Raw genomic sequence first — 27362 nt, 5'->3', positions numbered from 1 at the left:
GACTGTTTTTTCCATTCTGCCGCACTCTGCTTTCGCCTTTCTTGTACTGTCAGTTTCTTAACTCCCCTCTCTCTCAAGGTTAGAGCTTTCTTTTATGCTGTCTTTGTTGTATTTTAGCATTACAGTTTTTTATTTACACAGTATATTTTGAAATTAGAGTGTTTTTTTATGCAGAAAAGTTGATAAACAGTGAAAACGGTTGATCAGCATGCTTTTGTCATGTGTCATTTGATACTTATATGCACTGTGGCCTGACTTCACAATCCACTTAAAATTATTAAGGTGAGGCTTTGATAAAATGCACAAAACAACATGAGAGAAAATATTTGTAGGGTGCATGTGGGGCCAGAGATGCTCAGCAGTTCAGAGCACTGACTGCTCTTCCAGATGATCCAGGTTTGGTTCCTCACACTCACGTGGTGGCTTCACATTGGTTGCAACTCCAGTTCCCAGGGAGCTGCTGGAGCTGACAATCTCTTCTGGTTTCCATCAGTACTGTTTGTGTTTGATACACTTACACACATACAAGCAAAACACACACAAATTAAACAGAAAGGGAGTGTACGGAGAGGTGCCTTAGCAGTTAAGAACACTAGCTGCTCTTCCAGAATACCTGGGTTTGGTTCCCCATTCACAGGCATGGCAGCTTATAACCGTCTGTGGGATCCAAATCCCTCTTCTAGTCCCCATGGGCACCAAGCGCATATTTGCTACACAGACTTGTAAGCAAGCAAACACCCATACACATAAAAAATAATTCAAAATTGAATAAATGAATAAAATAATTTTAAAAGACGGGCATGCTACCATTTTTCTTTGTGTACTCTTCGTGTACTATACATAATTTTAGTTGAACTTTTCCATATTTGCTTGCATGCCATTTTAATAATATAAAGCTATTACCTTCTAACTTGTTTGAGGCTAAACTAATTTATTTAACTTAATCTTCTTGCCTGTTGGTGTTTTAATAGCAAAGGCTGCAAAATGTAATCCACTTTTTAAGAAGAGGTATGGAAGCCATGTGTTTCCTGGTGTACTTGCACCTCTAATAGAACTTTTCTCAGTAGCATTTAAGTAATAGAAATTACTCTTGATAATGAATGTGAGATCAAGTTCTATTATTTTTCATTTTTTTCACCTGTCTGGATATCTGACTCAACCTAACCCATAGGTCAAGTTTAGATAAAACTAAAACTTAGTGAATAACTGTCTCCTGCAGAAATCTGCTTTAAGATTCTTAATTTAATATGGCTTCAGTAATGGTCTGTATATTAATGGAGCTTAATAAAACAGTTAAGTATTTTTGAGAATCATGGCACTGTGCACCTTTAACCTCAGCACTCCAGAGACTGAGGCCAGAAGGTTTACAGTAAATTTAAGACTAGCCTAGGCTACATAGTGAGCTCAAGAGTAGCCTAGGCTACATAGGGAAGTGCTGTCTCAACTGCCCCTCTAAAAGAATTATATTTGATAAAAGGTTGTAACTAATATAAAATTTGAAGTTTAATTAATTGAATCTTTATAGATGAGTTTTAATGCTAATAGTCAAAACAACTCAGTATTAGCAGGCAATGTGATAATAAAAAAAAGTAGAAGGAATTATTTGTCATATTTTATTAACCAGTTTGCTAAGTTTACTTTTAGCACAATGTTTTCTAAATTACTTTGGCATGCAAATGCCAAAGGTCATGTTATAAAATGACAGTTGTATTTAATCTGAAGATTTTTGATCAAATTAATAAGTTCAACTTTGAGCAGTCCCTTGATTTGTTTGCTAGCTCTAAATTTAGTTAATACTCACCTTCCAGTGATTCACTCTTTAGATTACTTTTGAGAACTTATTGATAGGCTCAGCAGTGCCTGGTAAATTTTAATGATTGTGTAAGGGTGAGGAATAGAATAGTATGGAGCATTTAGATCTCTTCTGCTGTGTGCGTGGTGACACATGAAAGTCACAGCATTAGTGTTATCAACTCAGTTTTATGTTCTAATCGTAGGTCTCACACAGTCAGGTTTTAGTTTTACTGTTTCCACAAGCTGAAGATTCTGTTATCTGTTAATCTGATTGTAATGGTGTGTATAAGTCGGGCTTTTAAAGGAGCGGTCATCCTCTTGTTCTGACTTTAGAAAGCAAACTGGGCATCAATGGCAGTTCAAAAAAGAAAAAGTTACTTCATTTGATCTAAGTAGGCAGGGCAGAGATTTATTTCTCCATTTTTCGGGTGAAGAGGATATAGTTAGCAAGATAACAGAATGTAGATTAAACCTAGATTCTGTATCTATATAAGTATCATTTGGTAACCAATTCTGATATCATCCTTATTAAAAGAAAGCTATGTGTTGCTATATGATGTCCCATTTAATCCCCATACTTGTGGGTAGAGGCAGGAGGATCAGGAATTCAAGGTCACCGTTGTCTCCACAGCACGTTTAAGGCCGTCTTGGGTAAATGAGACCTTGCCTCAAAAACACAAAAATGGACTGGAGAGATGGCTTAACAGTTAAGTGTGTAAACTGCTGTTGCAGAGGGACTGGAGTTTGACTCCCAAAACCTGTGTCGGGCTGCTTACAACCACCTGTAACAGGGGATCTGATGCCTTTTTCTGGCCTCTGTAGTACGCACATGCACACAGAGTTAAAAATCTGTTTATAAAAAAAAAAAAAAAACAGAAAACACTAATACACACTAAAAAAATTAAAAAATGAAAAGAAATATTTTCTGTATATAGACTTACATACATGGTGATAGTAGTGTTTATTGTAGGATATGTTTGAGCAGTTGGTCAGTTGATTTTTGGTTAGATTAGATAATAAAAGCATTTAACAAAAAGTATTTGTTGAGTAAAGTCAACCACCATTATAATTCTGAGACTCAACAAAATTTATGTACTTATTCTGTGCTAGATAATGTAAATAGAAATATATCATCATCCCTGTTGCTGCTAAATCACACATCTTAATGGAGGAATTAATTTCTAATCTTGCATGTGTTTATTTACTGCAGAATTCTGGGTAAACTAGGATCATGTGACAAAGGCAATGGGATCTGGGGTGTGAGTTTATATTATTGAATAATAGCTTTCTGGAGGGTGTAAGGGAGCTGTCTTAATATACAAGAGCACATATAATTACAAATATATATATATGGTTGTGGAAAGTATTTTATTAAATGAGTTAAAAGTGATAATATGTAGTAAAATGGAATACCTTGTTACCCTGTATGGCTTTAGCAATTTGAGTGCTTAGCATGTATAGTAGTAATGTATAACTGTGAATTTTCTGTTTTTAGACCATCATAGGATCAAGTCCTGTTGCAGATTTCTCTGCTATTAAGGAACTAGATACTCTTAACAATGAAATAGTTGACCTCCAGAGGTATGTAAAGTAAAATTATAGCTAACTTTATAGGCACACATACAGATTATATGTATAGTATATGTGTATTACATAAACGTCCTCATTTTCTATGCACATTTTGATAAATACTACTTTATTTCTTTAAATACCATATTTCTGCTTAAATGGGATCAGAATGCTTTTTTAAAAAATCAAATATAAGTTAGGTGGTGGTGATGCATGCCTTTAGTCCCAGCACTCGGAAGGCAGAAGCAGGCGAGTCTCTGTGAGTTCAAGGGCCAGCCTGGTCTACAAGCAAGGTCTAGGACAGTTAGTACTGTTATACAGAGATACCCTGTCTTGAAAACAAACAAACAAAATTAAATATAAGGCAAATGATAAAGGAAGACACTCACTGTTGACCTCTTGCCTTCACACTCACACATCTGTGCATATACCCACAAATACACACACACACACATACACCTATACCTTTTTATTACTTTGGTTCAAGACAGAAGTAAACATTGGGTTACTGTGTCTATAATCATGTTTATATTTTATTTTCACAGGGCCTGTAAATGCCCCGTTAAACATTCTTGCTTATGTGTGTATTATCATTTAAACCGCTAGTTAGGAAAATACTTGTCTCTGTGCCTCTCAAGCTGATGTAGACAGACACATTCTTCAATGTTCTACACTTGCTTTCTTGACTTGCACAGTTGTTTAGTGTATAATATGCCTTTATAGTTACTTTAATAGGAATTAGCACCATAGATAAAATACTCTTTTGTTGCCATTTCTAATAGTTATTACATTTGGGCATTTAAGCTTTTACCAAGCTTTGATAATTGGGATATTATGGCTGTTGTATGTATATAGTAAATGATAACTAATAACCTATGAGGAGCATGCCTAGCATTTTTAAGTTTTCGTTAGATCACCAAGTCTTTAGGATATTTCATTATATACCTAGTCTTTCAGTATTTTTTTTCTGTACAAAAGTTTTTACTCTTGAGGTTTTGATTTTGAGTCTTTTTAATAGAATGAATGTGTATAACTATGATACAGGAAAGAATTCAAACAGTGTATGTGATGTTTACTAAATTGCTTTTTGACATAAGATTTCACTTTTATTGTTGTTTTTTTTTTACCATTTTTATTTATTTATTTATGCATTGTGTGTGCACATGTGTGTGGATGTGCTGTGGTGCGTATACAAAGGCCAGAGCACAACCTTCTGGAATCAGTTCTCTCCTCCACCAGCGGGCCCTGAGGATCAAACTTAGATTGTCAAGCTTGGTGGCAAGTGCCTTACCCATTGTGCCATCTTACTGGCTCTTTCATTGGTTAGAGATGAAGATGTTTAATTCCAAAGACTTCCGGTTGACATAGGATATGCTACTCAGACTCCCAGTAACTCACTGTTGTTAGTTTAATTCTGTTTTCATTTTTGATCAGTGTATGAAGGGCTCTTCCTTCATGGTGTTCCCCTGCAGATCACAGAGGCGTATACCTTTAATTCCAGGACTCAGGAGGCAGAGTCAAGCAGAACTCTGAGTTCAAAGTCTGGTCTACAGAGAGAGATCCAGGATAGCCAGCGCTACGTAGAGAGACCCTGTCTGTCTAAAACAAAACAAAACACCAAACTGCAGCAACAACAAAAAACCCATGGCATTTCCCTGTCACCCAGACCATTCTTCTTACTTCCCACAGTATATTCTCTCCTAGGACACTTTAAAATTTCATAAGAGCAGATATTGTATTTACTCTTTCTACCTTCAGAAATAAGCAAAGTGCTTTAACCATCTTTTGCTTTATTGTTATATTAGTCACTTTTCTTCTTATTGAGGAGATGTATGACAGAAGCAACTGAAGCAAGGAAGGATTTATATTGGCTCACAGTTTCAGAGGGTTCGGTCCATCATAGCAAAGCAAGCTGGATGGTGTGAGTGGCTCTGTCCACTGAAGCAGGCATCTGTTGTAGAACTTCTCATGCAGCCACCAGACCACAAAGCAGAGACTACTCTGGCAGTGGGACTGGGCTATGACTTTCAAAAGCCCACTCCTAGTGACCCAACTCCTCCAGCCACAGCAGACTCCCAAAAAGCAATACTAACTAAAGACCACATACTCAAATGTAACAGTGTGTGAGGACATCCACATTCAAACTATACTAATCCCTTTCCTCTAACCACCTGATACAGGTAGGCATATTACCTCTCACCTCAGCCTGCCACCTTATTTATTCATTGTCTCTCATGTTACTGTTCTCATTGCCTGGCTATACCTTTAACACTGTAAGCATCTATTCATGCTTGATGGCCCAAGTTAAATATCTCTTGTTAAGCTGTTCTTAAAATCTTTAGGTTGCCAGTTGTTCTTTTTCTATTTCCAGAAACTTGATCCATTTGTTTATTATTTTTATTTTCTCAAGACAGGGTCTCTCTGTGTAGCCCTAATTGTCCTACCACTCACGATGTAGACCAGGCTGGCTTCAAACTCACAGATTTCTACCTATCTCTGCCTCCTGAGTACTGGGGTTATAAGTGTATACCACCATGCCCAGCCAGTTCTTAAAAGCTTTTCATGGATCCCATAAGAATCCTTACTCTGAGCCGGGCGGTGGTGGGGCATGCCTTTAATCCCAGCACTCGAGGCAGAGGCAGGTGGATCTCTGTGAGTTCAAGGCCAATCTGGTCTACAAGAGCTAGTTCCAGAACAGGCTCCAAAGCTACAAAGAACCTCGTCTCAGAAAACAAAACCAAAAAAGAATCCTTACTCCGAAAGTAAAATGCCTCAGAGAAGTTTTGGTGTTTTTATTTGTTTGTTTGTTTGTTTGTTGTTGGGGACAGGTTTTTTTTTTAAAGATTTATTTTTAATTATGTGTATATGGGTGAATCGGGTGTCTGTGGTGGCCAAAAGTTTAGGATCCTGTGGGGCTGGAATTATAGGTGGTATTACGGGTCCTGGGAATGGAACTCAGATCCTCTGCAAGAGCAGCTTGTGCTCTTAACCACTCAACATCTCTCCAGTCCGTTGTGAGAAGTTCTGGACAGATGAAAGGTGCAAGAAAATGAGACTACTTTAGTCTCTTGGATAGCGTGGTCATGGTAATTTATGCTGAGGCAAAAGTTAATATTTTGACTTCTGCTAGCTTCTACTTCCTTCTTGCCTGTCCTGTTAGCAAAGCATGAGGAAGCAAAAGCCACATCCTGTCAGGCCTATTTGTTTTCCTGGTTTGAGGCCAATAAGCAATTGGTAATTGTAATAGTTATTGGGATTGTGCTACATCAACTTTATATAAATTCTTTTTTTTTTAATTCTTGCAACATCCCTGAAGTGGAAGAGGTTTTTAATCTTGATTTAATAGTTTTTAAATTATTTATTCTGTGGGGGCATGAGGATGCATATGCACTGGTGTTTTGCCTGTATATGTTTTATGTGAGGATATAGGATCCTCTAGAACTGGAGTTACAGATGGTTGTAAGCTGCCATGTGGGTACTGGGATTGATCCCAGGTCCTCTGAAAGACCAATCAGTGCTCTTAACTGCTGAGCCATCTTTCCAGCCCATCTATGTGATATTTTGTTTGTGATCTAACAATAAAGCTTGCTGAAATATCAAAGAAGTAAAGGAGCTAGCCACTATAGAGACTTTTTACCTCTGCCCAGTCTACATACCAAACTGGGCAAGATCCTGTCTCCGCAAATCCTCAGACTCAATGCGCTGAGCACCTGTCTCCTCCACCTTATATTCCTCTTTCCACCCATCCATATCCCTTCCTGTCTTGACCATCCTAGTGCTGGGATTAAAAATGTGAGCTACCACTGCTTGGCTCTGTTTCTTTTTCAGACTGATTGAATCTTGTGTAGCCTGAGGTGACCTTAAACTCAGAGAAGTCTGTCTGCCTCTGTTTCCCTAGTGCTGAGATAGTGCCACCAGTACCTGGCCTCTATGAGTAACTAGTATAACTAGCTCCACGCTCTGATCTTCAGACGAGCTTTATTTGTTTAAGCACAAACAAAATATCACCACACATCTGTTTTCAGTAATTTATGTCCGTGGATATATTCTCTTACTTTTCAAGAAGGTGGGTGGGGGGGGGGAGCTTATTAAAATGGCTAACCTCCCTCTAGAATAATGGTGGTGCACTTGGTCTTGCAGAGATTCTCAGTTCAGTTCACAGCAGCCACATCAGGTGGCTCACTCACATTGTCTTATAGCCCCAGTTCCAGGATTTTGGAAGCCCTCTTCTGGCCTCTGTAGTCACTGCACACATATAGTACACATTTATACTCCTCCCCCATGCTCCACATACATAAAATAAAAAAATTAATTTTAAAAAAGAAAACAGCCATCCAAGAACTAAGAATTGTCCATATATATCATACACTCTTAAATGTTTACAACATTTAACTTGATTAATGCAATAGATTATAAATAAGGACCTTTAAACTCTAATTTTTGCAAAATTAAAAACCTAAAGTAAAAATCAGCATCTGTCCTCAAATTTTAAAGTTTTTAACCAACTTGGAATAAAATGTTACCTGACTTCTAGACTCATTTGGATGAAAAGCTACAGCTTGTCAGCTGCTGTGTACTCTACTCTAACCCTAGACTTCTGACAGTTCCAAAATAAGCAAGTCAGGCTGCTATGTAGCCTTTCCAGCAAGTGTCATCAGCTGCTGAATAATAAAAGCCTCTGCTTCCTTTCTTCCACACAAGCCAAAAAGGAAAGAAGAGTCATCTTGTTAAGTTCTGTCATTCACTGCTCAGAAACAAAGACTCAGTCTGATCTAGAAACCTCCAGGGCTCAGCATTTCCTGTATGCTGCAGCTCTGCATGTTTACCAAGTGCCAGAGCTTGCTTACCACCGTCTCCGATGCTTCCTCTCAGCTTTCCATACCATGTGTGCCTCTTCCAGAATTGTAAATTCTCACCTTTGCTTTCTTTTTCTTTTACATTAATTTTAATCATTGATGTAGATAGGGTAAAATTTATCATTTTAACCATTTTACATGTTGCCTTTTGTTTTAAACATGGATATCAATCCCGAGGTTTTTGTGAATGCTCAAGAAACACTGAGCAGTGTATCTCCAGCTCTTAAATTTTTTTTATGAGTTGGGCATAGTGGTGCATGCCTTTAATCCCAGTACTTGAGAAGCAGAGACAGGCTTCTCTATCAAGACTGAAAAAAAATAGTTTTGTGAGTTTTTACAGGCTTTCTAGTTTCTAATGATTTTTAGTTTTAGAAAGTGATGGATGCTATGTTCAGAAAAATGACAATAAATATGTGTCTGGGAAGGATGTGGAAAGTGATTTAATCCTGTCTGTGATACTTTTGGCATCATATCAGCGTTAAGACAAATGGTTTCCTCTATTCTCCCTGTAAACTGAGCCTGGCAAAAATAGAAGTAAATTGTTGCCTCAGGTTTTCTTAACCTGACTGCCCTTGCATTGAACCACTTCATGTTAAGTTTCTACACTTATCCTCTGTGGACGTCTAAAAGCCTAGCTTGAACCTTACTCCCTTGATGGGTCCAATGTGAAGGTACACAGAATCAAAACTGCTAGCCTCTCAAATGCCAGGAGTTCCATCCTTTCCTGTCTGTAGTATTGGTTCTGTGGATCTCAGTACATGCAAGCATGTGAGAGTGAATAGGGCAGAGGGATAGTCTAAATGAAGGATGAGTAGGATAATTTCTTTCCCCTTTTCTGGAAAGTACTTTTTTATTTTTCATATAATATATCTGAGCAGCTTGGGAAGCTGAATATATCACTTTTAATTGTGATATAGAGCCTTGAATAGTTTTTAAAATATGTTAAGAATGCTTTGAGGACTGAGGAGGTGGCTTATCAGTTAACAGGGGAGCATAGATAAGGGGTAGGTATGGTGGTCTACCTGTAATCTCCATTGGGAGGCAGAGACTAGCCAAATCTTCAAGCTCTAGGTGCCAGTGAGAGACTGTGCCACAATGTGCATAAGGAGGGAGAGTGATCAGAGAAGAGATGTCTACCTTGCTCCCCACATGCATACATGTCTTCCTGTTCATATCAAAGGAACACACACATATACATGCATATAATTATATAAAAGTACACTAAAATGTTGGGGGGGTGTTTTTCCAAACAATTTCTCTGTGTATCTCTGGCTGGCCTCTAACTCAGAGATTCACCTGCCTCTGCCTCCCAAGTGATGGGATTAAAGGTGTGTGCCACCACTACCACCTGACATCACATAAAAATTTTAAAGGTGTTTTGTGTTGGTTATTTATATATTATTTTTTTAAGAAAGGAAGAATATAAGAAAATCAGCCAGTCAATTTTCAAGCATCTAAATGTATGTTTAAATGTTTTTAAAATAAGAGTGTAGTTAGAGGTTAGCAGCTATTTCAAGACAACAGAATAACAATTTGGTGTTTCTGAAATTATAATCTAAATTAATTTTTATACATTGTCTGGCTAGTACAATGTTATGGTACTTAGTTTTGACCATAAGAGAAATTATTAAAGGAACCAGAATATTACTTAGATAAACATGAATTAGAAGTTAAATTTATTGATCTCTGAGCTAATATGTAAAGATTCTCTTATTTTGGAGACTGGAGTCAACATACGTTTAGAGATATTTCCATTGCTCCCCCTTCCCAATACCTTAAAAATATTAGCAGCAGTTTGTACTCTTAAATCATCCTCCATTTTATTCAATCGTAGATGCTTGCTAGTAAAAGCCCAAATCTTGGTGCTCTTTCTTCATTTTTCACCAAGTGAGCTTCCTGTCTCCTGTCTCCACTACTTTAAGTTAGCTCACTGCCTTCTTGCAGCTCTATTTTCCTTGTGCACATTCTGTCTTCTCAACAGGCACTGTGGGTAACAGGAGTTAACAGCAGCGTAGGGAGGGTTGAGCAGACTGTCAGTAACAAGAGTTAAAAGAGCAGCAGAAAGAATTTAAATGATGCACATTCACATTTGAGACTGCCATGGCAATCTCCGATACTGTATAATGTTTTCTATTTTTGTTACCTGCTGTCTGAAATGGAGCTGAAGTGTTACTGACCTTGTGTGGAATGTCTCTGAGGCTTTGGGAGATGGAGCTGGGGGAGGGGGGGGCGAGCGCTAGATTTTCATGTGACTTATCTCTGACATACTGCAGCAGGACTGAAAACACTCATCTGCTCACATAAGGAGGGAAAAATTACAAGATTGAGCTATCAGAATTTGTGCTGTATTTTCAGATTTTTCTCCCTTGTGATTTTCTATTTTACAATTTCACCTGATTTGATAAAGGTTGCAGGTGGGGGGAGGCCTTTTCATACAGTGAGGGATTGAAGGAAGACTGCAATAATGATTCGACTGTAAGGGACTGTTTAAAATCTCCATCTGACAGACGGTTAGTGAGCTCCCTGGCCATCTCAAGTACTTGACAGTAACAATGTACAAATAATAGCTTTATTGGAGTGCCTTTTTCTTCCATACAGATCTTAAGATCATTGTACCTACCTATCCAAGACAGCTGCCTCACTTTAACAAGAGGAGATACACAAATAAGGCGTGTAGTTTCTTCCTTACGTATTCAGTATAATTTCCTCACTTTCTTTTATGACAGAGTTAAATGAAATCTGAGCTTACATTTAGGTTCTGTTAGCTACTGAGTTATGTTAGTTATTTGAAACATGGTAATGACCCAGTAAGGTGTAACTGCCATACTAGACTTCTTAAATGCTGTCTTCCCCTCTCCATATTGCCTTCTTCTCCCCACCCCATGTATTGCTGGAGAATTCTGTGACATTTTACCTCTCATTTTATAGAAAATAAGAGCAGTATATGTGAGTGGTTTTAGTAAACATGGGAAGTTAAACTTGTTATAGGAAAAGAAATAGCTTTATTTTATAATTTAAATCTTAAGTTTTTTGAGATACATTTATATGATTCCAGCTCTGTTAAAAAAAAAAAAAAACAGGAATTTGGGATGATACTTCAAAGAAGAGCCTTGTAAGTTTGATTTGAGGGGAAAACTTAATGCTTTTGTGTTTTTAAATATAATGTATATGATTTTGTTTTTTGACCAATTGTGTTTCGTAGATAGTCCCAAAAAAACCTTTTTGGAGTAAATGTGATATATCATACAGCGTGCTACCTGTATATTATCAATCTTTTACATTTTTCTATGTTATTGCATTCTAAAATTGATGCACACTGGTGATTTAAGGGAAATTAACACACAAATGCCCCTTTTTCTTAATATTGCTCACTGTTTCTCTCGGCCATTCTTATTTAATAGGACAGTGGTAGTTAAGGGTTAAGCATACAGAGCTGATGCAACTCCTCCTTTTCTTCACCAGCGTTTTTCATTGGACAGTATCACCATAGCAACAATGACATCAGTGAAACCTGAGTGTTCTATTGATTAGTTTCTGCCTCTTCCTTTTTTAATCTATCCTTTTTTCACCACATTTTAGTGAGGAAGCATTTTTTTTTTTTTACAAATAGAGCCTATATTGATTTCTATCCCATAAATAATTTAAAGAGGGTAGAAAATTCTGCCCTTCATTTAAAAATTGAATGTTTCAACATGTATTTAAAAAGCGATTCAGGCTTAGGAGGATGGATAGCCATACCAGCTGTAGCTGATGTTCTCAGATATTCTTGCATTGTTTGCTGGTCTTCTAGGGAAAAGAACAATGTGGAACAGGACCTTAAAGAGAAGGAAGACACAGTTAAGCAGAGGACAAGTGAGGTTCAGGTAAGTGAGCTATTTTGCCCTATTTCTAATGTAGGAATGAATATTCATTGTAAATGTATTTTCTAATTGATGGGTATGATATTAGGTCTAGGGAATATCTAATATTTGTATGACATAAATGTTTCTTTTTTTAAATGATGATTGTTGCTCTAAATTCTGCCCTTTAAAAATTATACTGCAATGAGAAAACAGTTTCTTTAAGCACATGTTTATAGATTTAAGAATATTTTAATGATATTTACCTACATATTACTCAATAAAGATAACTTTGAATGACTTGATATAAATAATATTACACCAATAAAATTAAACTGGAGCATCATCAAAAACCAAATTGCTTTTTCATGCATGTAAGGTTTTTTTCAGCTGGGAGACCTACTATTTTCAAGAGTGTTTCTCATGTCACTGTTAGAATGGGGAATGATAGAGAGCAATTTAAAATAACATCTTATGAATTGCTTTATAGCTAAAATACCTGAAACTTTTCATTAAGAAATTTAATTCATTTTTGCTGTTGTATTAGTAATTATATTTTATAAATAGAGGAGATAATAAACCTGTTTCTATTTGACAAATGTGACAATATTGAGCAGTGTTTCAAGTGGCCATGTTTCTGGGGTGCATTTTCTGAGTGCTGTATGTGTGGGCACTGGTAGCAGCTGCCAACAGGAGCTCATGGATAGGCATTTCCTAATATGTTACTTATGTGTTAGATTTTCCTACTTGTACTTTTAAACAGGTAGAAACTGGGGTTTGCTAGATCATTATTTTGTTTTGATAGAGGAAAACCATGCTAGGGTGGGGAAGATGATTCACTAAAGGATTGAGGAAGCCAAGGAGACTTGTGGTTGGTAGTTGACTCTGATTGGATGACTGCATTAATTTATTTTTTGGAATTTTCCTAAAAGTGGTATGAAAGTCAAGAGATTTATTGCCAACATTTCTCTTTCTGCTATTGCTAAAGGGTGTGGACTGGTAAGCTGATTGAGTTTCGTTGTTTTGTGTGAGCCTCTTGAAAAAATGCCAACAGGAAAACTTATTGCTGGACACAGCTTTGGAACAGAGGATAAAAATCTACAAAGGTTTTTTTTTTTTTAATACGAAATAGATATAGTCACTGGTATAGTCATAGACATCCTCTATATTTAACCAGCTGCTATCCTAAAATACACAAGTTCTTATCATAGATAATATTTTGTTATTACATTTCTGGGGAAAAACAAATAGGATGGACATTTAAATAGCCAGTTTAGGAAAGATCTAAAATTTATATTGGTCCTTCAATATCCTCAAATATTTATAATTATAGAAGTTTTGTTGCTAAATTTTTCCATAATGTTCTTGCTCATCTTCCTTAATGGTGTTAGTAGAATATTACTAAACTTTGTGATATCCAAAATGTATGATTGACACATGAAATCTGACTGGCTTCTGCATAGGGTACTTCTAATATGAGGCATCTCAGATCTTGCGTAGTGTAGAACAAGTTGTGATGGCTGAAATTAAATTCACTGAAAAGTAACATTGAGATTAATGGAGTTCTGGGTTAGTGGAGTCATCTCTGTGTTATCAATGGTAATGAGATGCTAGACCCCAGACAAGTGGAATTCATTCCTACTGAATTAGCTCTGACTTACCCTGTCATAACGAGGTGCAGACTAGGAGCAACACTGACAATTAAAATCTGTCATTCCATCTTTCAGCACTTTCTTTTCTTTTTTCCTTTTTGAAACAGAGTTTCGCGTAAGTCAAGCTGACATTGAACTCATTGTGTAACTGAGGATGACCCAGACCTCCCAAATACAGAGATTACAAATGTGCACCACCATGGCCTGCTTTCAATATTACTTTTCTGTTTTTTCTGGTAAAAGGCCATTTACTAGAGCTATTTCAAATAGCAGAATCTCAAAATGTATGCTTGGCTACTTCCTGGCTCCACTTTGTAAAGGAGGTGCTAATGAGAAATGGAAGTAAAGACATTTCAGTCTGTTGTTGAGTGTCCTACCTTGTCTCTTTTGAGTGCTGGTGTTTCTCCAGCTAATTAAATAACATGATTACATAAACTCAGTTCTCAAGCATAGAAATTAAAGTTTTAAAACCAAAAGCCTTAATATTTTACTTAGTTTTATTTTATGAATGTTTTGCTTGCAAGTATGTATTGCGCCATGTAACACCTGGTGTCTACAGAGAGCAGGATCCCTCGAACTTGAGTTACAGGCAGTTGTGAGCCACTGTGTGGATGCTAGGAAATGAGCCTAGGTCCTCTGCAAGAGCAGCAAGTGTTCTTAGCTGCTGAGCCATCTTACCAACCCTACCTTGAGTTTTTTTGTTGGTCTTATTTTTGTTTTTGTATTGATGCTGGTGATTGACCTCAAGGCCTCACGTGTTTCCTCACTGGGCTGCACTTCATCCAAGTTGTTGGTTTGTGTTTATATATGCTCACTACTTTAAAGTAGAATATTGCTTTTCTAGGTTTTTCTTTCTTGTGTGATCTATGAGCTCACACCTTGAAATATTTTCTTTCTTCTCTATGATCCCTGTCACTCTGGCACTGATGGCTGATCACAATTAGATCTCTGCCTCTTGAGTGCACTTGTACATTTCCAGTCAGCCATTTTAGTGTTTATCGTTAAAAGTTGGTCTGTCTTAAAATAAATCTTGTTGGGAAAAAAAAATGCCTTCAAGTCTGGACTTCCTATTCCTGTCAGTACTTTCCTTATTACTGTCTTACCTCAGATTTATATACGGGCTGAGGAAATGTCTCAGTGAATAACAGTACTTGCTATACAAGCATGAAGACCCAAGCTAGAATTCCCAGCACCCACATAAAACCCGAGGCATTACTGCATGTACTTGTAACCCCATTACAGTATAACAGGTCTGCTAACCACCTACCTAACTCTAGGTTGAGTCAGAGACCCTGTCTCCGAGTATTAAGATGGAGAGTGATAGAGCTGGACATCTGAATCCTTCTCTGAGTTTTGCAGATCTGCATGGGCACCAGAAGGCACAAGCATAAATGTGTACTTACACCACAAACATACAGATAAATATACTATCATATAAACATGTGCTCACACACACATTCCAGATTTCCATCTTAGATTATGTGTTTCTTGATCTTGGAAATTTTGCTTTGGATCATATATGTCTTCTACTGTATTTGGAAATATATTGCTAGATATTTAAGGAAGCTGTTTAAATAAAAATACACTTTGTTCTTATGCATCAAATTAAAAATAGTACAGAATGTACCCAGATCCCACTGGCTAGAAGGATTGGGAACGTAGTAAGTAGTTATAAAGTCCTACTTTTATTTGACTTGGTTCATAGTAATGTCACATAAAAGGAAGCTCCTGGATATTTATATTTCATTAGTTAAGAATTAGTAACTCAGGCTAGAGAGATGGCTTAGCAGTTAAGAGCACTTGCTGTTCTTCAGAGGTCTTAGGTTTAATTCCCAGCACCCAAATAGTGGTTCACAACCATTTGTGTCTCCAGTTCCAGAGGATCCTATGCCTTCTTTATGGCCGCTGTAGGTACCCAGCACTCATGTGGTGTACATACATACATAGAGGAAAATCTCTTATACACATAAAGTAAAATCTAAGCCAGGCCATGGTGGTGCACGCCCTTAATCCCAGCACTTGGGAGGGAGGCAGACAGAGATCTCTGTGAGTTCGAGGCCATCATTAGTGCAGGCCAGCCAAAGACAGAGAAATCCTGTCTTGAAAAACATACATACATACATACCTACACACACACACACACATACATACAGTTAAAAAAATCTAAAAGACTTTTAAACTTGGAAAACGAGTTAGTAACTCAGACTAATTGTCCATTTTTTTTTCATTTTTTCTTTGTTAGTTTGTTTGTTTTGCAAGACAAACTATGTAGCTATGGAGCCAGACCTGGAACTCACTCTATAGACCAGGCTGGCCTCAAACTCACAGAGATTCGCTTGCCTTTGCCTCCTGAGTGCTTTATTTTAATTCACTTATTTGACTTTTTATCTCCAAGTAAAAAAGTTTTGTAGTTGGATAAACAAGTTTTATTATTGACTTCAGTGGGGTTTTCTTGTATTATGGATTTTGTTGTTATTGTTTTGTTTGTTTGAGGCAGGACCCCACTATGAAATCCAGAATTGCTGTAATTTACTATGTAACCCATAACTGGTCTTGAACTAGAGGTCCCCCGTCTACACCTCCCAGATGCTAGAATTGCAGGCATATGTCACTGTCTTTCTTTCACTCCATGTTGTTCTTTAATGAAATAGACATACCTTTCCATGTTGCTAATATTTCATAGGTTTAATAGTTAAATTACTTCTTCAGTAGTACATCAGACTCGGGTTACTGAAATGAGTTATTTTAATATCTTTAATATGGCTTAAGAGTTTTGTGTGTTTAAATTTTATTTATACAAAGCTCCTCATGATGTGTGGAGGGGTGGGGATAAGTTTGTCAGTTTCAGTATCTTGAGTAGTTTCTAGAAAACAGAACATTTTTCTTGACATTTCTTTCTCAATGAATCCAAGATTCCCAGGTCATATATCCTTTTATTCCTGAATGAGACATCTTAGATGAATCTGGTTGTGGTCTTTTTCTAAAGTAAACTTTGGCACCTTGTCTCACCATTTTTGTTCATTTTGTCCCTGCTACTCCCCTTGCTGCCATCCTTCTTCCCTCTGTGGTCCAGAGCATCATGAGGCTGGTAGAAGAGAAGCAGGAGAGCACCTTCCGGAGTCTCCAGTAACTCACTGGATTATCCAAGTGCTAGGAGAACACGCACTCCCTGAGTGAGGGTGTGCTGGGGGTGGAGAATGCAGGAGGAGGGACAGGAGAGTTGTGCTTTTGTGCCTTTATTTAGTTCCAGGATAAGCAAAGGATAAGAAAATTTGGGCCAAAATAAAATAGCCAAGTAGATCTAGATACAGATAATAATGTAGAAGTTGCATTGGGGGGGGGGGCGCCTTTTTAAGTATGTTAGTGGTAAAAGTTCTTTCTTACTCTTATTAGCATATAAGTTGTAACTTTTTGTTTTGACTTAATTTTAAATCTGTTTACTAAAAGCAAATATCCTTTTGCTGTGGGTTTTTGTTGGAAATATTTTCTTAATATTGTTTTATTTTTAGCCTTTCTTTGTAAAGATTTTTTTTTTTTTAGTGAGTGCATGTTTGCCTGAATGTGTATGTATGTGGGCCATGTGCATACCTGGTGCTAGTGAAGTATGTGTTGGGATTTCTCCTGCTCTGAACAGTAATGAGCCATCACCAACCATGTGGGTGCCAGGAACCAAACCTAAATCTTCTGAAAGAGCAGCAGGTGCTCCTAACTGCTAAGTCATCTCTTGTTTTATTTTCCGCTTTTAAGACAAGGTTACACTTTGTAGCCTCTGGTGACCTAGAATTTACTGTAGCTGAGGCTAGATTTGAACTCACAGCAGTCATTTTGCCTCACTCCTGAAAGTGCTGGAATTAAAGGCATGAGCCAGCATGCCTGCATTATTTTTTAATTTTTATAGAGATGGCTTCCTTTTTTCATGCTGATTCATGGAGAAATACTATTTTTTTATTTTATGTATGTGCATTGGTATTTTGACTGCATGTATGTCTTGTGAGGGTGTCAGAAACCCTGCAACTGAAGCTACAGACTAGTATGAGCTGCCATATGGGTGCTGGGAATTAAACACAGGTCTTCTGGAAGAAAAACCAGCCCTCTTAACCTCTGAGCCATCTCTCCAGCCCTAGAAATACTATTTTTATATGGTCATTGATTAGTGTTTAAGTATTTCCTAGAGGTATTTTATCAGTAAACTTTTCTTTAAGGCCTGTACTTTTGTGTTACAAGATAGGTTTTCACTGCAGTGAAGGAAAAAGGAAAGGCAATAAGATTGGATTAACTGAGTGAGACTATTTTGCTCTTACAAGAGAAAGGGTAGGACTGAGTATATATTATATTGATTTGTTTATTCTCTTTTCTCTTGTGAAAGGTTATAAATATAAAGGTTCTCTTCTGAGGCTATAAATTGCTCAATAAAAATACGGATCACAGGCAGATCTCTGTGAGTTCGAGACCAGCCTGGTTTACAAGAGCTAGTTCCAGCACAGGCTCCAAAGCCACAGAGAAATCCTGTCTCGAAAAACCAAAAAAAAAAAAAAAAAAAGGAATTTCAAGTTTGCCTTTCTAAAAACCTTAATTTGTTGTTTTATGTGTATGGATCTTAATTTGTTATTTTATGTATATAGATGTGTCTGGTGTTCAAAGAACCACCTAGAAAAGGGCATCAGGGCAGGTCCCCTGGAACTGGAGTTATAGGTAGCTATGAGCCACCACATGGGTGCTAGGAATTGAACTTCGGTCCTCTTGAACCACTTAAACCACTAGGCCATCTCTCCAGCTCAGCCCCCCCTCCTTACTTTTAAAATAAAAGTATCACATCTCTGGTGATTTTACTAATTTAAAAATATTCTTATGTTACTGATTTCTTTTTATGTAAGAATTCTCAAAACAGTATCAATATTGGTTCCTTCAATATACTGAACTATTTTTTTTAATATTTATTTATTTATTATGTATATAATATTCTGTCTGTGTGTATGCCAGCGGACCAGAAGAGGGCACCAGACCCCATTACAGATGGTTGTGAGCCACCATGTGGTTGCTGGGAATTGAACTCAGGACCTTTGGAAGAGCAGGCAGTGCTCTTAACCTCTGAGCCATCTCTCCAGCCCCACACTGAACTATTTTTAAAAACTTTTTTTTAAATTTTGTTTTGTTTTGTTTTGTTTTTTTCAAGACAGGGTTTTTCTGTAGCTTTGGAGCCTGTCCTAGAACTAGCTCTTGTAGACCAGGCTGGCCTTGAACTCACAGCGCTCCACCTGTCATTTCTAGAGTTTGAAAGTTGCTTATTTCTTGTTTGCTTAGGTAATATTGTATCTTTCTGGAGTCTTTGATGGAGTTGAAGAATAGTTAGTTATAGTTTTCCTTAGTTATGATAAAGATAAAATAGATGTAAATATTGTAATTTTTACTTGATAACTGTTTTGTTATATGTAATTTTGCTATGTTAAAGTTAAAGCCTTCCCTTTTTTTTTTTGTTTAAACAGAAAAAGGGGAAATGATGGAGGAAGGTCATTGGTTAATTAATAACCTCCTGAGAGCTGGGATTAAAGGCGTGTGACACCAACAAAATTTCTTAATTACAGAAAATAAAATGGGTCACAGTAAATCTGTAAAATGCATAGCTAGCAAAATGGCTCGTCAGGTAAAACCTAGGAACCTGAATTTGGTCCCTGGGACCCATATAGTTAAGACTCGACTCTCACAAGTTGCCCCCTTCTTAACAGACACATACACCGAAAAGCAAAACACACAGTTAATGAAATGTAACCATTAAAGCATGAGAAATAAGGAAGCTTTTTTAATCAGTGAATCCTTAACATTTGCTGTATTTTATATACATAAATGGTTTCATATATATGATCATACTATATATACCTTTCTATTCAGCTTTAAAAAATATTTTCCTTCTTTGAGTTTATATTAAAAGACATTTATGTGATTATAAAGACTAAAAATTATTAGAGAATGTGAAATTCTAGATTTTTGTTTGGGTTGTAGAGAAAGAAATTGGACCACTGTGGATAGGTCTGTGTAGCACTGGTTGTCCTGGTAGTCACTGTGTAAACCGGGTGTCTTAGGGTTTCTATTGCTGAGATGATAGAACATGACCAAAAAGCAAGTGGGGGAGGGTTGTTTGCTTACACTTCCACATCACTCTTCATCATGGAGGAAGTCAGGATAGGAACTCAACCAGGTCAGGAACCTGGAGGCAAGAGTTAATGCAGAGGCCATGGAAGAGGGCTGCCTACTGACTTACTCCTCATGGCTTGCTCAGTCTGCTTTCTTATAGAACTCAGGACCACCAGCCTAGGGATTGCACCACCCACAATAGGCTGGGCCCTCCAATATCAATTACTAATTTAAAAAAAATGCCCTATAGCTGCATATTATGACAATATTTTCTCAATTGAGGTTCCCTCCTTTAAGATGACGTTAGCTCTGTCAAGTTGGTATAAAATTAGCCAGCACACCAGGCTGCCCTCAGAGCCAGAGATCTGCCTGCCTCAGCCTCTGGAGTGCTGGAATTAAAGAAGGTGTGTGCCATCACACCCAGCCGACAGTTTTTTTTTTTTTTTTTTTTTTTTGAGTGGCTGACGTGCTGCAAATACATGCAAAGGTAGCTCAGTGGAGGCAGTATACCCCATTGGAAGGTAGCTGTCTGAAAGGGGATTTACACCAGCATTGCGGGGAGGATTTGCTGGCAGGCTAGAGACAAAAAGAGAAAGAGTGGAAGAAGAGGCCATGGATTTGACCAGAAGGTAGAGGCTAAGGCAGATGTGGGTAAATGGTACACCTCTGTTTTGACATGCTAGAGAAGTCAGACAGACATCCAATGCCAGATCTGAGTAAGCAAACTAAATGTCCAGATCTTCAAGAGGTTACTTGCTGTGGAATAATACTTTTATATACTGTGAATATGTATTATTCTCATTGTTTAATAAGTTGACAGGCCGATAGCCAGGCAAAAAGTGTAGGTGAGACAATCGAACGGAGGATACTGGGATGAAGAAGGGCAAAGTCAGGGTGAGACACCAACCAGCCTCCGGGGAATCAGGACATGTAGAAAATAAGGTAACAAGCCATGAGCCATGTGGTGGGGGCATAGATAAGAAATATGGGTGAATTTAAGTGTAAGAGTGGGCTAGTAACAAGCCTGCACTATTGGTCGAGCTTTTATAAGTAATATTAAGCCTCTGAGTGATCATATGGGAACTGCTGGGTGGGAGACTACTCAACCACTATGTCTGACTACGATTACTTGAAGGCTGTATGTAAAATAGAAAGCTTTAGTCCCCCCAAAAAAATATGTAATAAAACAAGATTTGGTTTTCCCTTAAAAATTCACCTGTCTATGCCCTCAAAGATAAATGTGTGTGTTTTCTTGTGTTTTAGGATCTTCAAGATGAAGTTCAAAGGGAGAGTGTTAACCTGCAAAAACTACAGGCCCAGAAGCAGCAGGTGCAGGAACTCCTTGATGAGCTGGATGAGCAGAAAGCCCAGCTGGAAGAGCAGCTCAAGGAAGTTAGGAAAAAGTGTGCCGAGGAGGCCCAGATGGTAAAACCTGGCTGTTTACTGACTCTCTGCTTCCTTTGCTTTCCTGGTTACAAAGGAAGCATCCCCTACTTGTTAAGCAGCAGTCTCGTCTGCAGTAACTTTATGAAAGAGTTAGAGTTACTGTTCTCTGTAGTAGAAATTAGAGGAGCTCTGTTTTTCCAGATCTTGATCACATGAGACTTTTGCCTCCAAGTTTCTATTAGCCCCTTCTGCTACCAAAAGAATACATCAAAAATTCCAAACCGGGCTGGAGAGATGGCTCAGCTGTTATGAGCACTGACTGCTCTTCCAGAGGTCCTGAGTTCAATTCCCAGCAACCACATGGCGGCTCAAAACCACCTATAATGAGATCTGGTGTCCTCTTCTGGCCTACAGGCAGGATACTGAATAAACAAACAAACAAACAAACAAACAAATAAACAAATAAATAAATAAATAATCTTTTTTTTAAAAAAAAATATCCAAACCATGAAACTAGATATATCTCTTCGCTTAATTCCCTTTCCTCTCATTCATCTCCACTTGTAGATCTCTTCCCTGAAAGATGAAATAACTAGTCAAGAATCTCAGATCTCCACTTATGAGGAAGAGCTGTCAAAAGCTAGAGAAGAACTAAGTCGCCTACAGCAAGAAACAGCACAATTGGAAGAGAGTGTGGAGTCAGGAAAGGCTCAGCTGGAACCTCTTCAGCAGCACCTGCAGGAATCACAACAGGAGATCAGTTCAGTAAGTGGAAGCCAACAGCATGCCTGGAGGGCCCTTGTCTGTCCTTTCTTTACTGTCTGACTTCTCCTTCTTTACCTAAGTATTGATTCTCTTTAGTTGTTTAATACTTACAGTTGCCAGTTGGACAGCTGATGGTCATTTACATAAGTATGGGCTTTGGAGTTAAACTGTCCGGGTTTAAATGCTGGTTCTGCCATTTATTAGACAAATCACCTTTGAATATCAGATTTTTTCATCTTTAAAGTTGAAGATTTAACAATACATTAGTGCTATTATAAGGATTATATGAGGCAAAAGATGAGGTAGTTTAACATAGTGTCTGACACATAAATTCTCAGTAAATATTGTCTGAAAGGTATTTTTGTTGTTTTTTAAAGATTTATCTGTTTATTATATATATAGTGTTCTGTCTGCATGTGTTCCGACTCGCCAAAAGAGGGTACTAGATCTCATTATATACAGATGGTGTGAGAATCACGTGGTGGCTGGGGATTGAACTCAGGACGTCAGGAAGAGCAGCCAGTGCTCTGCGCCATCTCTCCAGCCTGTCTTGTTTGTGTCAGTGTGACACAAGCCAGAGTCACGGGGAGGAGGAGCCTCCTTTGAGAAAATGCTTCCATAAGATGGGCTGGAGGCATTTTCTTCAAGATTGATGGGGGAAAGGCCCAGCCCATGGTGGGTGGTGCCATCTCTGGGTTGGTAGTCCTGGGTTCTATGAGAAAGCAGGCTGAGGATGGCATGAGGAGCAAGTCAGTAAGCAGCACTCCTCCACGGCCTCTACATCAACTCTTGCCTCCAGGTTCCTAACCTGGCTGAGTTCCTGTCCCGACTTCCTTCCATGATGAAGAGTGATGTGGAAGTGTAAGCCCTTTCCTCCCTGGTCATGGTGTATCATCACAGCAGTGATAACCCTCACTAAGTTGGAACATCTTGTCTTCTCTTGGGTTTCTGATTTTTAGATCAGTTTTATTCATTGAAATAATTTAGTTTTCTTGTTTCTGCTTTTTTATATATTTAATATATAACATAAAATTATATATTTTATAATTTTAAATGTAAATATATAAAAATAAACATAAAAATCTTTTATTTAATCTGTTATAATTGAATTCTGCCTTTTATGTCCCACTTTGGAATTCATTTGAATAGTTGAGGCTGAAACAGCTTTATGCTTTGTTTAATGAACTTTGTGTGACTCAATATTTGAAGATACGTTCTAGGACTCTTCTTTCCCATTAATAGATAGCGCCAGGACACAGGGCATTCACTTGCTTACCCTTACCTTCTTTAACTTCCTGTAGCTCCCCTACAGCTTTATTGCTGAATCTTCATCCTCTCTGTTACTTGGCTATCTTTTCCTCTGGTATCCTGGGTCTGTCTTTTTCTAATTATACCCTGAAAGACTGCCAGTTCTCAGATACTGAGACAGAATTCTTGGAGATTTCACAAGACTTACAAAACAAATACATGCCTGCTAAAATTGCAGGAGGACTCATTGGGAAAGATTATTGAAATATTTAAGTCATACTTCATTCCCAGAGGATTCTCCTAATAGAAAGCAAACTCATCCTTGAATAAGTCTAGGGGCATACCTCTTTGTATGATACATATACTTCTAATATTAAATTGTTTTGTATTTCTGCTTTGTATTGGCAGATGCAAATGAGACTGATGGAGATGAAAGATCTGGAAAATCATAATGACCAATCAGATTGGCGCGATAGCCCACAAAGCATTCTTGTAAATGGTGCTACAGATTATTGTAGCCTCAGCACCAGCAGCAGTGAAACAGCCAACCTGAATGAACATGGTGAAGGCCAGAACAATCTAGAGTCTGAGCCCATACACCAGGAGTCATCAGTGAGTCTTTATTCGTGGTCTTCATAATTAGTGTCTGCTCCCCGCGTCTTTCTCATAGAGACAGAGAGAGAGAGAGAGAGAGAGAGAGAGAGAGAGAGAGAGAGAGAGAGAGAGAGAGAGACTGATAAAGATCAGAGTTTGTGTGAATATACTTATGCACATGTGTAGAGGCCAGAGGTCTTCAAAGTGTCATTCCTCAGATTTTTTTGTTGTTGTTGTTGTTTTTGTTTTTTTTTTGGTATGGGATCTCTCACTGAGATCTGAACTTCACTGATTGGATTGGAATGGCTGGCCAGCAAGCCCTAGGTATCTGTCGACACCTCCCTTGTCTTGGGATTCCAAGCCCACACCACCATGCTTGGCTTGGAATACATCCACATGGATGCTGGGGATCTGAACTCAGGTCCTCATGCTTGAGTTACAGCACTTTATCCATTCGGATAGCTTCCTAGCCCCATAGCCAAGTTTTGTTAGCATTGTGTATGATACAAAGAATGACAATTTTTTAAAGATATTTTTAATTTTTATTTATGTATGTGTGTTCAGCTGCCCACAGAAACTGGAAGAGGGTGTCAGATCCTTTGGAGCGGGAGTTAACAGGCAGTTTGAGCTGTCTGGTGTGGTGCTGGGACTCGAACTTGGGTCCTCTGGAAGAACAGCTGGTGTTCTTAATTCTTAAGCCATCCCTTTAGCCTCAATAATTGAAATTCTTTCTTTTCAAGTTTTTTTTTTGTTTGCTTATTTTTTGTTTTGTTTATTGAGAAAGGGTTTCTCTGTGTAGCTCTGGCTGTCCTGAAACTCACTCTGGCTGGCCTCAAGCTCAGGGATCTGCCTGCCTCTACCTCCTAAGTACTGGGTTTAGAGGTATGTGCCACCACACCCAGCTTTTTTTCAGTTTTAACTAATGTTCAAATTATTCTAATTAATGAAATTAAAGATTTTTTAAATGCTATGGTGTTATCATACTGGCCACAACGTTAATTTGAAGCTAAGGATGGTGTTAAGCTCTTTTTTAATTTGATGTGTCTGTGGAGTAGTGTTATCTAGTGTGTTCACCTGTGATTGCATTCATCCACATGTGCAAGTGTAGAGGCCAGAGTTCAGTTTTGGTCTTCTGATGCCACTCTCTACCTTAGTTTTGAGACAGGGTCTCCTCACTGAAAACAGAGCTTGTGTTCTAGTTAGACCAGTGGTGTCTACCTGTCTCTGCCATCCCAGCACTGGGGCTACAGTTAGACACCACTATCCCTGGCTTTTATTTGGGTGCTCTGAACCTGAACTGAGTTAGTTCTTGATGCTTGTGCATAAAGCACTCTACCCATTTATTATTTATATATCCTAAATATATAAATACCACTTGTTCAGTCCATATAATGTTACTTATGTGTGTTATAAGTTCAGAGCTTACCACTTAGCATTGAATATGAAAAGGTTTTTAAAGGGGCTAGGCATGTAGCATAGTGGCAAATCGTTTTCATAACATGCAAGAGGCCCTGGATTTAATCCCCAATACCAAAATAAATTTTAAAACACCAGTATATGTACAGTTTTAAAAATGCACACCTTTATATTCCAGCACTCAGGAGTCACATTGAGCCTCTGTGAGTTTGAGGTCAGTCTGGTTTACACAGTGAGTTCTAGGCCAGTGAGTATCGCACAGTTGGGGGGTAGGGGCCTGGTATTGACATGCCACAATATTCTGTGGAATCGAGACAAAAACTAGCAGCAGTTGTTTCCACTTCTTCTAAGTGAGTCCTGAACAGAGGTTGTTGGGTTTTGCAGCATCAAGCCACCTCACCAGCCTGAGACAAAAGATTCTTAAACCTTCATACTCACATATGTATTTTTGGTAGGTGAGAAGTAGTCCTGAAATAGCACCTTCTGATGTGACTGATGAAAACGAAGTTGTGACTGCAGCTGGTAATGAAAAAGTTAGTCCCAGATTTGATGATGACAAGCAGTCAAAAGAGGTGAAGATAATTATATATTCAATTGTTCTTGTCACTCATGTCTTAAATGTTCTTTGTAGCTGCAAGAATATTTACTAAGTTTTCAAAGTTTGTATATGATCTAAATGTGTGTCACTTGAAGTATTATCTTTTAAATGTTTGGTTACTAAAAGATCTGTTTTAATTGAAAATTATTTCTAGGAAGATCCATTTAATGTAGAATCAAGTTCACTGACAGATCCAGTTGCAGATACAAACTTGGATTTTTTCCAGTCTGATCCTTTTGTTGGCAGTAAGTATCTTTCTTTTATAAGTATATTCAAAATAAGGCTTTCTGGTGTATAAACTATATAAGCATTGAGGCTTCAATTTTGAAAGCCTTTTTAAAAATTGTTTGTATTGAGCTATATATTTCTCTGCTCCCCTTCCTTCCTCCTCCTCCTCCTCCTCCTCCTCCTCCTCCTCCTCCTCCTCCTCCTCCTCCTCCTCCTCCTCCTTCTACCCTCTCCTTTCATCCCCATGCTCCCAGTTTGCTCAGGAGAGCTTGTCTTTTTCTACTTCCCATGTAGATTAGATCCATGTATATCTCTCTTTTTTTGTAAATATTTTTATGGTTTATTTATTTTATTTTATGTGCATTGGTGTGAAAGTGTCAGATCCCCTGGAACTAGATCTTTAGACAGTTGTGAGCTGCCATGTGAGTGCTGGGAACTGAACCCAGGTCCTCTGGAAGAGCAGTCAGTGCTCTTAACCACTGAGCCATCTCTCCAGCCCCGATGTATATTTCTAGAGCTATCTTGTGAAGTAAAGTGAGTTTGGTATCATGGTTGTATGCTTTTAATTCCAGCCCTTGGTAAGCAGAAGTGTGAGGTTTGAAGCCAATCTGATCTACATAGCTAGTTCCAGCCAGGGCTACATAGTGAACCCTAAGCTCAAACAAAAAAAGGACTGGAGATGGTTCAGCAATAAAGACCACTTGCTGCTCTTGTAGAGGACCTGTATTCAGTCCCCAGCACCCACATGGCATCTCACAACCATCTGTAACTCTAGTTCCAGAGGATCTGATACCCACTTTTATCTTTCTTTGGCATCAGACATGCGTATGGTGCATAGACATGTGAGCAAAACACTTATACACCTAAAAGAAAAGTAAATCGGACTGGAGAGATGGCTCAGAGGTTAAGAGCACTGACTGCTCTTTCAGAGGTCCTGAGTTCAATTCCCAGCAACCACATGGTGGCTCACAACCATCTGATCTGGTGCCCTCTTCTGGCCTGCAGGGATACATGCAGGCAGAACACTAAATACCTAATAAATAATAAATCTTAAAAAAAAATAAAAGTAAATCAAATATATACAAACAAGCAAAAAACAAAAGATATGAAACTAAGGCACACAGGCAAAATAACTTACCTAATAGTCATGGCAGAAATGAGCCCAAATATTTGAACTCTTTAAATAAACAAACACAAAACAATTTTTGAAATGTATAAAGCACCAGGAATAAACTTAAGTTTTATACTTAAAATATATAGAGCTTGGACTGGAGAGATGGCTCAAAGA

General features: G+C 38.1%; 1 protein-coding gene across 3 annotated transcripts in view; it reads left to right on the top strand.

Moving 5' to 3' along the window:
- The window catches only part of Eps15 (epidermal growth factor receptor pathway substrate 15), a 94121-nt gene that overhangs the window by 44866 nt on the left and 21893 nt on the right, over nt 1–27362 (top strand). For all 3 annotated transcript variants that reach the window (XM_050136158.1, XM_050136157.1, XM_050136159.1), the window contains exons 12-18: nt 3290–3375; nt 12010–12082; nt 21103–21264; nt 21793–21990; nt 23647–23850; nt 25704–25820; nt 26001–26091. In XM_050136158.1, coding sequence (XP_049992115.1) covers nt 3290–3375; nt 12010–12082; nt 21103–21264; nt 21793–21990; nt 23647–23850; nt 25704–25820; nt 26001–26091 — 931 coding nt within the window. The remainder of the gene's footprint in view (nt 1–3289; nt 3376–12009; nt 12083–21102; nt 21265–21792; nt 21991–23646; nt 23851–25703; nt 25821–26000; nt 26092–27362) is intronic.

Source organism: Alexandromys fortis, unplaced genomic scaffold, assembly GCF_014885135.2.
Source record: "Alexandromys fortis isolate MF-2015 unplaced genomic scaffold, M_Fortis_MF-2015_v1.1 scaffold_13, whole genome shotgun sequence".
Classification (NCBI taxonomy): domain Eukaryota; kingdom Metazoa; phylum Chordata; class Mammalia; order Rodentia; family Cricetidae; genus Alexandromys; species Alexandromys fortis.
This window is presented reverse-complemented; position numbering and strand designations above follow the sequence as displayed.